Source organism: Poecilia latipinna, unplaced genomic scaffold (assembly GCF_001443285.1).
Source record: "Poecilia latipinna isolate Pla-1442-1.1 unplaced genomic scaffold, P_latipinna-1.0 Scaffold663, whole genome shotgun sequence".
NCBI classification, from domain to species: domain Eukaryota; kingdom Metazoa; phylum Chordata; class Actinopteri; order Cyprinodontiformes; family Poeciliidae; genus Poecilia; species Poecilia latipinna.
In genome coordinates this window covers 201,184-216,880 of record NW_015113279.1, presented here as the reverse complement: position 1 = coordinate 216,880, position 15,697 = coordinate 201,184, and the positions used below count along the sequence as shown (strand labels likewise).

General features: G+C 41.6%; 1 protein-coding gene across 5 annotated transcripts in view; it reads left to right on the top strand.

Annotated features, from left to right (window-relative positions):
* Positions 1 to 14,992, top strand: part of mgab (MAX dimerization protein MGA b) — a 24,336-nt gene extending 9,344 nt beyond the window's left edge. For 4 of the 5 annotated variants that reach the window (XM_015044125.1, XM_015044124.1, XM_015044127.1 and 1 more), the window contains exons 5-22: positions 200 to 334; positions 418 to 543; positions 3,986 to 4,099; positions 4,282 to 4,630; positions 5,501 to 5,708; positions 5,789 to 5,954; positions 6,823 to 6,995; positions 7,110 to 7,314; positions 7,438 to 7,658; positions 7,787 to 7,972; positions 8,820 to 9,048; positions 9,817 to 10,400; positions 10,480 to 10,574; positions 10,655 to 10,700; positions 10,833 to 10,997; positions 11,884 to 11,995; positions 12,076 to 12,726; positions 13,744 to 14,992. In XM_015044125.1, coding sequence (XP_014899611.1) covers positions 200 to 334; positions 418 to 543; positions 3,986 to 4,099; positions 4,282 to 4,630; positions 5,501 to 5,708; positions 5,789 to 5,954; positions 6,823 to 6,995; positions 7,110 to 7,314; positions 7,438 to 7,658; positions 7,787 to 7,972; positions 8,820 to 9,048; positions 9,817 to 10,400; positions 10,480 to 10,574; positions 10,655 to 10,700; positions 10,833 to 10,997; positions 11,884 to 11,995; positions 12,076 to 12,726; positions 13,744 to 14,537 — 4,559 coding nt within the window. In that variant the 3' untranslated portion in view covers positions 14,538 to 14,992. The remainder of the gene's footprint in view (positions 1 to 199; positions 335 to 417; positions 544 to 3,985; positions 4,100 to 4,281; positions 4,631 to 5,500; positions 5,709 to 5,788; positions 5,955 to 6,822; positions 6,996 to 7,109; positions 7,315 to 7,437; positions 7,659 to 7,786; positions 7,973 to 8,819; positions 9,049 to 9,816; positions 10,401 to 10,479; positions 10,575 to 10,654; positions 10,701 to 10,832; positions 10,998 to 11,883; positions 11,996 to 12,075; positions 12,727 to 13,743) is intronic. The other variant, XM_015044128.1, reaches the window with a different exon arrangement.
* Positions 14,993 to 15,697: the final 705 nt, after the last annotated feature.

The following is a 15,697-nucleotide window of genomic DNA, read 5'->3' as shown; positions in this document are numbered from 1 at the left end:
AGGCGTTTTTTTTTTTTTTTTTTTTTACCCTCTAAAAAAGAATTGTGCTTTGTTTGTTAATATACCAGGCGTTTTTTTTTTTTTTTTTTTTTACCCTCTAAAAAAGAATTGTGCTTTGTTTGTTAATATACCTTTTTTTTTTTTTTTTTTTTTTTTTTACGTTTCAGCTGTATGATCTATGATTTTATTGTTGATGTAGGAGACTTGTGTGGCGTTTCTGTGGAGGAGAATCCAGAAACACAGAGGGAGAAAACGGCTCGGTTGGAGTCTCTCCTCCTGGATGACCTGAGTGCTCTCAGACACAGACAGGTCATCCATCCAGTGCTGCAAGAGGGTGAGTTCATCTAAATGCCTAAACAAGCTAAAGTAAGTCCATGTGAATTTATTCACCGGTTGAATCTCTTAATCTGCATCCAGTGGGCTTGAAGTTGAGTTCCTTAGACCCAACCAAGGCTGTCGACTTGAAGTATCTGGGTGTTTGTCTGCCACCGCCTCCTTCAACTCTGACACGCCAAACCAGCACACCAACTTCATCGCCTGCTGGTAAGTTAGACAGATTCTGGTTTATTTTTATTTAAGCTAAAGCTCCAAATTTAATTAGTCATTTGAAATGTAAGAATGTCCAGTCGCTGCTTAAGTGAAAGAAAACCTACATTATCTCCAGATCTGCTAACATTATAACAACTTGACTACAGTTTGAAATTTTTAAGTTTTGTCTCTATATTCTATGGACTCCTTAAATTGTCTCCGAAAGTGGAACATTTTCCTTCCTTACCCTGAATCTTAGAGTTTTTCCAGATAAGAAGGAGAACTTCATCTGTCTTTATTTAATCCATAAAACAAAACTCGACAGCTTTGGCAGGTGTTGGTAGTAGACTGACTATGACGGATAGCCGTGCTCAAGGCTGAATGGATTTATGAATGGAGATTTGACCATCGATTCACAAATAGGAATTATAGTTACTTTACTGAAGGTAGCAGATTTTTTGTCCACACAGGATGTAACCTGAAATGTGTGGGTGAATAACAGTTTGCCCTTTTAAATTTGTGGCTCCTTAAAGAAGAAACTGACCTTAAATGTCAGCCTATATTTGGATATCATGTAAATTACAGCCAAAGCAAATGTCAGATTCTCCAAAGACCAATGCTGTTTTTATCACAGTGATTACCTGAAATAAACTTTGTCCACTAGAAGCTGATGAGGTCCATGTGAAAAATAATCTGGCAGGGATTGAAAATAACAAGATTGCAGATGATGTGAACTAGTTTTGTCCTAGGTTTCTTTACTTTTTTGTTTTCTGTAGCGATAACGATATAGCTAAGCTACCAGAACGCCATTAAGTTCAGCTATTCGGTGCTGTGTCATGCAACACTCAAAATCAGTGAATTATGGTCAAGAAAGCACAAACGTATAAATCTATATGTATATTTTTTTTTCCTTTTTTGATCTCAAGTGCAGCCTTTATTCGCTGGTACTCGATGCAATCTGCTTTGTGCGTCCAGTGCAGAAACTGGGCTGATAATCTCTGCACAACACGGGCATAAAAAGAAACTGTAAAGAATGAAAATGAAACGCTGAGAACACTTGGCGGTTAAATTTATGCCTTGCCGAAAACTGTACAGATGTTACAGACAAAAATCTCTCTATAAGCTGTGTGTCCTCTCTAGTTCTTGCAGGAGACACAGATAACATAAAAATACCTTTTTCCTGAAAGCTTTTATTTTCACCCTGACTGTCAGTTTTGTGCTTTTTCGAATTGGTTTCCACAGCCTGGCAGTTGTAGGTAGATTACATCTGACGCGGTGGGGGTTTGCTACTGTCTGTGGACACACATCTCGGCCCAAAAAGAAGGGGCCAGTATTCAGCTAAAACTATAAAATAAGACAGATATTGAATTAATATTGTTTCATTGTGATTCTAGTGGCTCTCTGGAAATGCGTACCTAGAATTGATTTCAAATTAGCTGCACTGATGCTCTGGGTGTGTGTGCGTGTGAGAGAGACGAGAGATCCAGTTGAAGGCGAAGAAGAAAAGATTTGTTTTTCAGTCGCAGAGCTACAACTTGGGTAGTCATTCCAAATCTTACAGAAAAGTGTAACAGCAAGAAATTTTAAATGCATTCTGCTGACACAGACTTCTGTGTTTTCACACCTTTGTAGAGAGAAGGGAGGAAATGGGGCTCAGGTCGGGGCTACGTGCTGCGATGTAAAGACAGAAATAAGATGGACTGTTTCATTTACTCTCAAACTGAACTACAACTTCTCCCATCTCAGAGGAAATTTGTAATAATCCGTAGATCTGTAATAATTAAAGCCTGCAAGGTCTGTCTCAAAGGAGCAGTACCTCCACACACACACACACACACACACACACACACCTGCAGCAGCAGCAGCAGCATCAGCATGTCGGCTACTTCCGAACCCTTGATCGTCTAATAATGTCCGTTCCTGGGTGGTTGGGGTGGTTTTAATTTGTACCTCGGTATGTAAATGCTGTAAAAATAATCGCCAGTTTAAGTCAAGTTTATTTGTGTGGCACGTTTTAGCTAATGGGTAGTTCAAAGTGCTCGACATCATAAAAACATAATACGGTAACCAATTATGAAACGAGCAATAGACATTATATTTTCTAAAATGCCACCATCAAGCAAACGTAAATAAAATATGTCAGCCAATGTTCCAGCTAGTGGAAATCAAAGGGACTCTAAACAGATGAGTGTTTAGCTTTGACTTAAAGCTAAACCCTGCTTTTCTTCTACTGAAAAGTCTTCCTCACATTAAACGTCTCATTTTATTCATGTAAAGTGAAGCGCTGCAGCTCTTAAGCCAGTCGTTTGTAGATTTACTGGCGTGTTTTGGTCCACCTGTGCGTCAGATTTTGTTTATGCTACGAATGCTCAAACATGGACAGGAGAGTTCATGGTGGGTCCTGAGCTGACCTGGTCCTGCTGCAGCAAAGCATCCCCAAACCATGACACTTCCACTGCCATGCTTCACAGTCGGTGTGATGCTGTCTTTTTTTTTTTTTTTTTCCAGAGTTTGTTTATTTTTATTTTATTTTTTTCCCAGAAGCCCTTGTCTTCTGGCAAAGATTCCAACATTATTGCATCACATGCAAAGACTTGCTGATGATATTTTGGTGTTTGAGACTTTTTTTCAGCATTGTGCCTTTTCCTCTATGGTGAACTTCATCGTACAGCCTAACTGGGTCATGTTGGCAGTACTGCTAAATGTCTCTTAGTTATTTACCATTTTCCATGTAGTGGAACGTCTGATTTTCAGCTCTTTTGAGTTCTCTGTTACTCTTTTCCCAGGCTGATAACCTGCTACAATCTTCTACCTGAAGGTCCCAAGTGACTTTTTGGGTTTGACCACAGTGTTCACTCTCACTTCAACAGTCAGGAGCACAAACCAAGCAAACTGTCCGACACTTAAACTCATAAAAAATGGGGAGTGGCATTTGGTCTTGACGAGTTAAACCCATATGTTGTTTAAACCACAAAATTCTAACCACAAATGTCAGATTTTAGTACCTTTTGGAGGGGGACTCCCCCCCCCCCCAAAAAAAAAAAAAAAAAAACATCTCCAGTTTTTATTCTTTTTTAATATAGCTGTGTTTCAGACTACTGCTAACGCTGTCTAATTACGTTATAGAATCTCAGATTTCACAGCTTTTTTTTTATTTTCTCCACATAATTTTGTATGAAACGGGGAGAAAGCCAGCTTAATGCATCACTGTTTCCTGCTGATTCAGTAACCTCCATCCTGTTGTCACCCCCTCAACCAATTAACAGCACACTTAATCTCCTAATTAGTTTTACCATAAAAATCAGCTTTACAACATGTTCAGGGTGTCTTTAGCAACTGACGCCACTGGTTTAAGGAGATTAATGGAGCCACTTATGTTTTTTTGTTTTTTTTTAACGTCGTGTCTGAAGGACCAAAGATTGCTCGGAGTTGTAACTCTGCGTTTTGTCTTGCGCAGATGAGGAATTGCCCTTTATCTCTAGAACAGGAAAAACAAAGGATGTGACAAAAATAAAAGGATGGAGAAACAAGTTCGCAAGAAGCCAAGAAACATCTGCTGCTAACAGCGAAGGTAAGGCTCGTTTCTCTTGCAGCTTCGGGGGTTTCTTTTATCAAGCAGCGGGATTAGCATAGTCAGTCTAATTACCAAAAGATTAACTGAACTGAAACCAGCAGCTTAATGCGTTTGTGTCTGATTCATTATTCTTCCTAAATAAATTAAAGTGTTGTTGTTTTTTTACTCCCTTCCTGAAGGATTACCAAAGAACATGTCTGCTTTCTGCAGCAACATGTTGGACGAGTACTTGGAGAACGAAGCTCAGCAAATCAGCGAACGCGCTGCTGCGTTCTCCACCAACCCAGAGGACGCTGTGGCCTACCAGCTGCCCGCCAGGGGCTCCAGCTACGTCAAGACCCTGGACAGCGCGCTCAGGCATCGGAACGCCGCCTCCAGGGTCTCAGGCGGGACCAGGAGGCCGTGCCCTCTCTCTCGTAAAGCCTTGGCTCAGACGTCTCCGACCACTTCTAAAGCCCCGGGTCGTGCCTCGGATCCAGACGCTGCTGCTGCTGCTGGGGCCGGTTATGCTGACGACTACTCACAAAGGTAGGAAGGAGGCATTTGTCTCCGCCTGATGCTCAATATTTTGGCACATTTTTTCTGCTTAGTGTGTCTTGAGAGAGTAACTCAATTGGTTGTGGTGAGATTTCTCTACTGTCTTGCTTGTTTCTAAATCCTATGAGGGATAATTTATGTCTATGAACTCACAGGTTTGTTTAGTACTTACCATTTAAAAAAAACATACAGGGTAAAGAAAAGGACAGTTTATATTTCTGTTTGCTTTAATAATCAACCTGCTGCAGCAACGAAGCTCTCTACCATATTTCCATTGTAGTTCAAATCATTTAAATATGTTGGTTTCTGAAATAATCAAAATCAGAAATTGACGTTAAATTTAGACTGAAAAGAATCCTGTTTTTTTTTTTTTACATCTCGATTCCTTTTCTGTTATTCAAGTCGTTAATTGGTACATTTAGTATTAATTTTTTAATAATACTAAGGCTGTAAAAAGTTGTGGGTTCAAAACTTAAAATTTCATACAAACATATGTTTGCGATTCGAAGCTCATTTCATGAGCTGCTGGTGAACGGCTCAGAGGAAGTCTTGGCTAACGTAACTCTTAGCTGCACACTGCCAGTCAGCTGGCTAATGACTACTTTGACTTTTTCTCTCTAACAAAAAGACACATTTCTAATTTCAGCTTCTACCTTTTCACTTCTTAACTTAACAGATTCCAGTGTTTTGTTGGAGCTTACTTTAGCAAGCTTGGTTTATATTTTTCCAGCAATTGGCGTTTAAATTTTTTTTTCTTCACTTCAAATGTTTATTTTACATCAAACTTTGTTCTTGCTGTACCAGTGGAACACGTTAGAAAGTGAAAAGCTGTAACTTGTTGTGTCTCTCTCTCTGCCTCAGGCTGCCGTCCAGCCAGTCGGCAGCCAATCAGAGAGCTGCGACGGGGTTCGGCCAGAGCCAGGGTCCAACCCACAGAGCTGCAGGCTTCACAAAGATCCAGCTCAGGCTGCTGCAGATGGAAGACGCAGCGTTTAACCAGGGCCTGGGCAGAACACATCTGACTCCAGAAAGACTCTCGACTGCTCTGTCTGTTATCATGAGCAAAGAGGTAACAAAGACCGGGCAGAAAGATGTTTGACCTCTGGGATAGAAGAGCCTCTTCTTACCGTCTCTTTCTCTCCTTCAAAGAGGGGATTGCCCAGTGAGCTCCCGTTTCGAGACGACTCTGTAGGACCAAAGTGTGGTCAGGACTTCTGCAGGCTGGGCTGTGTGTGTCCCAGTGTGAAGCAGCTGAACACACACCCCGACCACTGCAGACAGCCTGAGTGCATGTTTACCTGCAGCTGCCTCAGACGTAAGATCCTCCAGATGTTAAATCAAACCCGCTCTGATTACTGCAGGGTTTTTATTTATTTATTGTTCTGACCGTCAGAGTAATGGACGGCGTGGATACTCCTTAAACATTTTCAGATTGTGTCACAATCACAAACTTTAACATGTTTCAATGTTAGTGGGATGTACAAACACAAACTGGTGCAAAATTGGGAAGTGGAAGAAGGCTGCATTGTTTTTATAATTTCAGACGTAGCTCAGGTGTCATGTATAAACAGAATGCCAGACTAGGAGTAGCTTCTGTGAAGCGTAAAAAAAAACAAAACATAAAGTTAAAAGCTGAAATAATGGTAAACACTTGGCGTTTTTCTCTGCTAGCGCTACATCTCTAGTGATCAAAATATTTTCCCTTCCTCGGAAAACAATCAGATGGGATAGAAAGTGTCTAAGCATGACTTTCAGAGCTGTGCCACAGATTTTTTTATTAGCATTCAGCTCTGGACTTTGACTAGGGCATTCTAACTCTAGAAAATTCTCCCAGCTGAACCTTTCCTTTGTTGTTCCGCCTGCCTGCTCTGTTCCTTTCATGAGGATTTTTGTTCACTCTTGTTCTCTTAACAAACCTCTGAACGTCTGGGTTTATACTAAGAATAAATCACACACAGATTGATCAGTTTTCAATATTTTAGGTTCTAAAAAAATCTTTATTTTAGATCAAGTTGTATAAAATCTTCAGCAAAACAGTTTCTAAAGTAAATGCTTTTATTTAAAATGTCACATTTTCCCCTCCTTCAGATATTTGCAACCTGCATTTGATTCTCTTCCTGCTCATAATCCAAATTTAGTAGAAGTTCATTTAATTCTTTTTTCTTTTGTGCCTTGTCATCCAGCTCTGATGGACACAGAACAACCGACCCAGAATCGCTGTGGCTCCTCTGCTGCCAAACTGTGGAACCGCAACATTCATGACGAGGATCTAGAGCCGCTTTACACTCCCAAAGTGGCTTCGCCTCCCGCCCCAGTGAAGTCCAGCAAAACCTGGACATTTTGCCCGGCACCTCCGGTAAAATAATGTTTGTTTGTTTTTCTTCTCTTGAAGCCGATTGAGTTCCACCAATTATTCTTCATGTATTTAGTAGTAATAAAAAAAAGTTAATTAAAATAATTATGAATTCAGATGCGTGAAGAGGACAAGGATCCCGTTTATAAGTATCTGGAGAGCAAGTTGACGTGCGCACGCGTCAGGGCATACAACAGCCTGCCGCCTCCGGTCGTAACCCTGAGCACCGCGCTTTTCGATCAACGGGACAAACCGGCGCAGAACGTCGACAAGCCCGTCCTGAATCAGGAGAACGCTGCTGACCTGACCCATCAAAAGCCAGGTAAGGAAGTTAAATTAATACTTGGACACTTAAAGATTGCTATGTGACTTAGTATTTCACCACCCACTGTTATATTTGAGATATTAAACGTACAAGTCGGTGCATATTTCTGTGTTTATGCAGCAGATGTGGATACAAGGCCTGTTGCAGCGAAAGTGAAGCAGCAGATCCAGATCCAGTCCATGTGTCTGTGGAAGAATGACCGCAAAATGGTGCTGGAGGGTTTGTGCGACCGCATGAACCAGAACCGGCTCCACCAGCGTTTCTACATCGGGCCCTACCGCGTCAGCCCTTTGACCAGAGTCACTTTGAGGAAACCCAGCGGCACCATCATCACCTACAGGGTGGGTTTGTGTTGTCGCGTTCCGTCAAATGGAAAAGCAAGCCGAGCGTCTTGCTGTTGTTTCTATGGATGTTTTATTGGCTAAAGGCTAAAAAGATCTTCTTTTTTTTTTAATCCGAATGCTTTTAGATGAAGATCAGTAAACCAGAAAAAGTGAGCGACTGTGAGGATGAAAGCGAGGAGGAAGAGAAGTGTGATGGAGATGCTGAGGAAGAGGTAGCAAAGGACCGTGGGAATCAGTGTGGGGAGACCCGGGCTGGGAGGCTGAGGGCCCGGAGAAAACAGCCGGGCCACCAAACGTCCGGACTCATCCAGGTACGCCTACAACGAACGCTGTGTTTTGATTTATGTCCCATCATCCTCTTTTCACATAAAGATGCCTCTTGAACCTTGTTTAGTCAAGCTCTGAGATAAATGTCAATGTTGAGTCAGAATAAGATCTCAGCCATCTTATAATAAAACATGGACATTTCCAATTCATATCCTGTTTTATTTTTAGAAGAAAAAAAAGCAGTTTATAATGTGTGAAACATTTGTGTTATTTTCACAGGAGTGACATGTATTTTTTTTGTTTATTTAGAATTTTTCAGCATATAATAATCTAAATATTCACCTTATCAGACCCTTTATCTAAAAGGTAACAGAGACTGTAAAATACAGCTGGAAAAAGAGGAGGAATAATTGTTTCTTTTTAGAGTTTTACAGAACTAAATTTATGTATATTTATAAAGGTGCGTACATTTCCTTGGATTTAAATGATTTATTAGGATTTTGTCATGATGCTTTAAAACGCATCCGCCCATGTTCCTCCATTTAACCTTTAGCTGTAATAAAAGTCTTATTTTATAAGAAATTGTAAAACAAAAATCTCTCATATTAATCTGGCATTTATGAAAGAAATTATTTTGGTGATCCTGACTGCTCCAAATATGAGTAATGGTTAGTCTGCCAGTGACTTTTATTGGTGGATGTAATGACATGGTTTAAACTGAACCATCTGTATGTAGCAGGTAATGAGTTTGGTAGGTTATTTATGGATTATTATCAGTTTCTGCATAGTTAGTTGTGTTAACAGCTTAATAAATTTATGCCATGGGTTATAGCAACCATCCCTGATGGATAAATTATTTAAATATGTGTATCTGTTTTGTTTTGTTTTCAGGTAAATGATAAGTACTACAATCGGGCCATGCTGTCGCTCGGCAGCATCGGGTCTCTGCATCCAGCCAATCGTCTTGCAGCCCATGTCACGGGTCGACTGTGGACCGATAAAATCTCTCAGGTGAAACAATCAGAGGACTTCAGCTCCACACCAGAATCCCTTCATGTAAAAGCCACAAAGATATTTGTTCCTCCGGTTGTGGATGAGAAGACGACACAGCAGACCAAAGGTGAGATCGGTCCCAACAAAAGCACTTTACTGTGATGAGTACAGGAAGTCAGCAGTTCAGAAAGCATCAGGCTGCTGTCAAGTTTTTTTTTTTTTTTTCTTGCGTCTTGTGAGTCTGGAGTGTCCAACTCATTTTCATGTTGGACCACATATCAACATTATGAACGTTCCCATGGGCCACTGCTGCCAGACTGTAGCGATGAAGCTCATTAACAAACTGTTTAAAATATTAACAAATAACGGTCTCCGCATTCGATGAGTACTTCTTAAATAAAAATATTGAGCATCTTGTCAAATGTTTTTTGGGGGGTTTTGCTATCAGAATTATGGATTTTGTTCTGATTAAGAAATATTTTCAATTTTGCAGTATTTTAATGACCTTTAATGCGACTGTTTGATGCTCGCCATATTGATCGTGGACTAACTTGAAATAAAAGGCAAAGGCAGCAGTGTCAAATGTAAAAAGTGCTGCCACCAACAGGTGGAAGTTAGTAGTCACTTAAACCCACTATTTTTGACAATTTTTGTAGAAAATGTGCAATAAAATTACAATTATGCATGAGCTCAAAAAACTCTAGGTAACTGTTTATTTTTACGTGAATACCTCAAAAAAATAGTGAAAAACTGTAGAGACTAATTGGTGTAATTTGCCATTCCGAGTCTAGAGGCAACATAAAAAGCTATGGCAGGTTTTGAGTTTGACACCTGTGTTGTAAATTATCTTGTGGTTATTTCCCTAACTGCTGCTCCATGTTCTTTGCTTCCTCAGCCGATTTACACAAACAGAGTAATGGCTCCACGGCGCAGGGTTCTCAGACGTCCCAGCCTGTCCAGTCGTTTGGCCCAATCCAGCAGAACATCCACAGCAGCTCCACATCCTCGCCCGTCTCCCTCACCGTCTCCCCCTCGCTGAAAAGCCCCAGCTTCCTGGCTAAGAGCGGGACGTACTCCTTCAGAATCTGCCCTCCGTCCACCCATGCCAGCGGAGGCCAGAGCTCCGCGGGCGTGGCCCTGCCAGGGGGCTTCACCCTCATCCAGCTTCTGAAACCCAGAGCTGACAAGGCCGGAGGGCAAGCGAAGCCCCCCGACGTCACCAGGAGAGCTCCAGCTGAGGACAAAGTTTCTAGCCTGAGCCATTTGGCCAAGGAGTGGGTCGGTTTTGACACCTTCAACAAAGTCAGGACCTTACTGAGCAGCAACGTGCCAGAGCCTGATTCCTCCTTTGAGAGGAAGATGTCGTCAGGTGGGAATGATGAAGAGGACGACCTGAAGAATCAGCAGGGATCATTCCATACCTTGTCCTCAGAAGAAATGAGCTCCGACTTCTCAGACTCTGATGAATGCCAAGAAGTCGTAAGCCCTTTTGTTCCTCGCAGTAAATGTTTAATGTTTGGTATTGTCGATGGAACAGCTCTGAAATCTGTTTCTTCAGGAGGAGATGGTGGACATTGAAACTGTCGAAGGGAAACAAGGAGAGGTCATTTCTAAAATGAGGAAAGATGCTTCTGCGATATCACAACAAGCAATGTAATGGGTTTGGACGTTTTCTCATTGAAGTTTCAAATACTGATAAAAGTCTAATCGGGCTGATCTGTGTTTGTCTTCAGGGATTCTGCAGATGAATGTCGAGAAGGAAAGGATCTCAACGAACTGGTAATGATTATATACTGCTAACTAACCCTTATCTATCCTATCAGATAGCAAATATTCACAAATACTTAGGTTTCCTCTGAAAGTAAAGCATATCCATTGTCTTACGTGCATTTATTATCTCCTTTGTATCAGATTTTAAAGTATAACACTGATTCTGAAAACCAAAGGCCGAGGACGCGCAAGAACCACTCGGCGCTGGAGAAGCTGAGGCGCTGTGAACAGCGAGTTCTGTTCGACAGACTGCAGAGTCTCCTCAAGCTGGAGTCCAGATCTTCCAGGCATCAGGTTCTTAATCTGGTCAGTAGTCATTCAGCAGTCCAGGTGGAAACCTGAGTTTTGCCGGCGTTTGTTTTAAAATGATGCCTTCAGTGGCCAGTAGTTGGAGGTTTGATTCATTCATGCATGTTTAAGAATCCTTGAATCTCCAGTGGCAACCATTTGAGAGTACTTTACCATTTCAGTCTCGAAATTGCCTTGAAATTGGGCCTCTGTCTCTTTAAGAAGCTCCTGCTCTTTCCCACATGTCGTTTTCAACACATCATGACAATGCTTCTCATTGGGTCATTAATAACCATTCTTACGAGTGTTGGACTGAGAAATAGTTTGTTTGATGAGCTCAGCAGACTCTCAGTTCTGCCGGATGTTTGCTAATTGCTGATGCCGCTAGTCTGGAGGAGCGGAAATGGGGAAACTGTGGGGTGGAAACTCAGCTGGACACTGCTGCTCTGAGGTGGAGCTTTGTGAGAGCAAGCGTTTATGCACCCCTGAATGGTTGCCATGGGAGATTCAAGGATTTCTCAAACATAGATGAAAGAATCAGGTATGTTTTTGATGAGGGAATAACATTATAACACAATATAGAGCTCAAAAAAGACAATTTTACATAATGTTTTTCATTTTAAAGACAATGTCAAGACGTCAATTCAAAATGTCAAATTTCTTTTAAGGCATATTTGATATATAACAACTGAAGGCAACATAATTACTGGATTGTGCCTTAAAATAACACTATATGCATAGAAAATACATAACACCCCCCATTTAAAGCCCACCCTATGGAATATGTAATGCATTTAAAAAATTAATTTACTATTACAAGGATTTTTGCTTGCGACACGTACTCTTGGAAAGATCGTCAATATCTGAATATCTTCCTCCTTCGTTTTCTTTTTGCTGTTTCTAGGCTGTAAAAGAAATTGAAAATCTGGGCAAGACATCCAGATATTTTCAAGCGGAGAGAACGAGGCTGCTTCAAGCTCAGTCTGTCTATTTGAAGAAGCTGTCTGTGCTGGCCGGTAAATACACCGTGTTTGATGATTTGAGTACATGTGCAAGTATTAGTCGGTTCATCAGTAACTAACTTTCTGTTGTTCAGGGAAGCCCGAAAGCCTGATTGAGAGCAAGCTAAAGGAGATCTTTGAGCGGCAGAAGCAGCGCGAGAAGAACATGAAATGGAAGCCTTTCTTTTCCCAACTTCTGCAGAGCAAGGCTGCTCTTCTTCAAGCCACCGCCCCTTCTTCTGCCCCCCAGCCCTCGTCACCGCCGAAGCCCGACCCGAGCCCCCCGGGTCAAGCCCATCTGTCTGAGGCTGCAAAAAGAAATCTACAAAAGCTGATGTCTCTGTACCATCCTTCAAAAAAGTCGGAGAAGGCTCCAGAGCAGTCCGTCAATAACATATTCAAGCAAGACGTTCCAACTAAAGTGTCCATCATCGTGCCACGGCAGTTTGTCAAAGCGGCGCCGAAGACGGAGGCTCAGCAGAAAGAACCCGGAGCTTCGGATCAACCGGCTTCTAAGTCCGAGGAGAACCAGAAAGCGTCTGAAAATCCAGATCAGAACTCCGTACCCACTTCTGTAGCAAACGACCCACAGCTCCAGGACAAAATGGCCGTTGAAGGAGCGTCCACCAAGCCTGAAACGTCAGGAGCTAAAAGAACAACCATAGTCGTCCCTTCAGGGCCGCTTGCTCTTCCTCTGATTCGCTCCAAAACCGGCAGACTCATACTTCCCTCCTCCCTGAAACCACGTAAGCTAACAATAACATTTTATACTTGTACTCTAATAATATGTCTGCCTCTCTTTTAATTGCAATATTCCTAAAGTTATTTTATTTCAGTCTTTCAACAAAGTGAAACTCTTCATCCATAAACACAAAGAAATATATCCTGTTTGTTTATTTATGTTTGTTTTGATGACTGTTGCTTTTGCTGCTAATAAAATAACAAAATTCAGTTGAAGGTTGCTATGAAAGCAATCTGGGTTTAGTTAACACCACAGCAGGGCTGCAAATAATCTCCTCAGATCTGATGCAGCAATTCAAACAAAAGCTGACTGCTGTTGAACTGATTTGGTTAGCCTGTGTGACCTGTAGCATCAGGCTATATTTACATCAGACGTCTGTCTGGAAGCTGACGTTTGGGAAAAAGTTTTACGTTTAGACGGAGAGGACAGACACCTTGAATCCGTTGTAGTTGTCATGCCAGGCCACTGAATGGCGCTGTGGCTTTAGCATGTTGTCAAAAAGCTCATGTGCCGTTGACAATTAGCTTCCGCTTAATTAAAAAAAAAAACCCAGAATAATCATTTGATATGCTGGATAAGGCCAACATATCAAATGCTAATGCTAGCCTATTCATGCTAATGACCAGCAGAGTAAGAATGCAACCCAGTGGGTGACCAACGTAGACTTGTTGGTCACTAGCCTCTCCAAAGCTAACACAAGTGAGTAGTCTCCTTCTCATTTGCCAACGCAATGTGCTCAGTTACCACTGCTTGCCTATCATTAATCAGATCATCATGCCATAGATTGGACAATTGGATCCCATAATTAGTGTAACTTACTTCAGTAAACACACAATGGAATAGGTGTACTTCTATACAGTTATTGTGAACTATTCAGATTTTCTGATGAGACTGAATTTTGGGATTCTATTAGCAGCAAGTTAGAATTCAAAAAAGCTGATTTGAACTATAGATGGCAATCTTATTTATTAAAATGTACTTGTTCCATCATTTTCATAAATCGTATTGCATCTTCTCCCAGTTGGTCAAGGTTACTACACCGTGATGTTCATGGATTCCAAGATGAAGGGGGAGGGAGACGAGGCCGGCTCTTCAGCCAATACAGAGCAGTCTCTGGCTGATCCTTCCAAGAGTTTCGAGAAAGCCTCCCCTGATGCTGACCAGCCGTCAGATTCTGATCCAAAGAGTTCAGGCTCAGTGAGCCCCCTCGCTGATCTGACCTTCCTCAACAAAGCGATTGCTTTACCGCCACTCGACCTACAAGTCAGTGAGGCGAACCAAGGAAAGCCCGTTCCAATCTTGGTTAGAACCTCATCGGGTCACATATGTTTGAAGCCGGTAGGTCAGATCCGTCGTCCTCCTCCTGCCAACCCCGAGCAAGATTCCAACCACGACAAAAGCCGGCCATCGAAGAGCCAGGTGTCCCGTCTGACTACAGACGCTACCGAAACCAGGTTGGCACAGACCAAGAGGAGTGACGCTTTTATTAACAGGCTAGCTGAACTGAAGCAAGGAGACGTTACTGTGGAGGACATGAAGGTCAAACGAGGCAGAGGAAGGCCTCCGGGAAAGAAAACGGCACAGGGACGAGGTGCTGGTGTAAAGCGAGGAAGAAGTCAAGACTCCGACGACGACTCCCCGGTTAAATTTGCCATTGCGTCTCTCAAAAGATCCAGTTCACCGAACTCGCAAGGGGAGGGGTTCACTTCCCGACCGCAAACGCGTGGCTCTCTGGGAAAGGACTTCCCCAGCGAAAAGAAACGCTCGTGGATAGATGTGGAAAAGGAGCTGGAACCGGACCTCGATCTGGTATAGTCTCTACAGGGTAAAGTTGGACTCATTCCTTTTGGTACCAAACAAGCTCTCTGTCGCAGCAGCGTGATCGAACCTGACACTTTTACCTCCTTTACTGTTTATTGGTGTCGACATGACATGCAAGCTTCACCACATGTGCCTGTTTAAAACAAAAAAGGGCCTAGAAAGGTACCTAATGCTGCTGCTGCTATTGTTGCTGTAGAGAAAAGTCGAATTCAAAGAGCATTACCTGACCTGCTGAATGTATGAAGTCTGTGCTTAAACTACCACAGGCAGCTTTCATCAGGCTGTTTTCTAAAATGAAATTGTCTGTAAATGTGATGTTTTTTTTGTTTGTTGTTTTTTTTAACCGCTTTACTGACTCGATTACGTTGTACTTGAACTTGTTTGTTGGCGTCATGCAGAAGAGAATCAAAACTGAATAAAGCCTTAGGAGGGGAAATCGTACCAAACCATGAACTGCTACAATGACTTCTCATTTTTTACACTTCAAAAAATAAAAGTCCTTTTTTTAGTTGCACTTTATATTTCTGGTAGAACTCAAGCAATAAGACATTTATTATTCAGCTCGTACAGAAACGCTACTGATCTCTACTGTGGGATGTTAGTGGTATTCCTTATTATGTATAAAGTTGATCTATAAGAAATAGTCTTTGTGAATATTTTGTTTCTTTTTGCTGTTTTTTTATGGAAGACTTTGGGTGTGATTTTTTTTTTTTTTTTTTTTTTGGAAACACTGGTTGTTAACCTGACTGAATAATAAAATATCTGATATCAAAAATGGGGGAAAACTATGCTTACTCTTTGTTTTTAATTTGACACTATCTTATAATATTTAGAACCCTGTTCAATTGGCAAGTTAATATTAAAAGAAATAACACTATCGTAAATAATTGGTAAACTTTTTTTTACTCATTACATTTATGCAATAGTTCAACTGTAAGTAAGACAGAAGGAAAACATAAAGGTGGTTGAACGTGGTTGTTTCTGTCACCTTTTGTTCTTTTTAAAATGGCGGCCAAAGCTTCAGGTTTACTTTTATCAAACTGGAACAGGAGTGAGTTTGAAAACCAATCAGTGAGATAGCATTTTATGCGGAAACATTGAAACAACCTCTGAATACATCCGCCAGGAAGTTCAAGCTTTCAAATAGACGATGA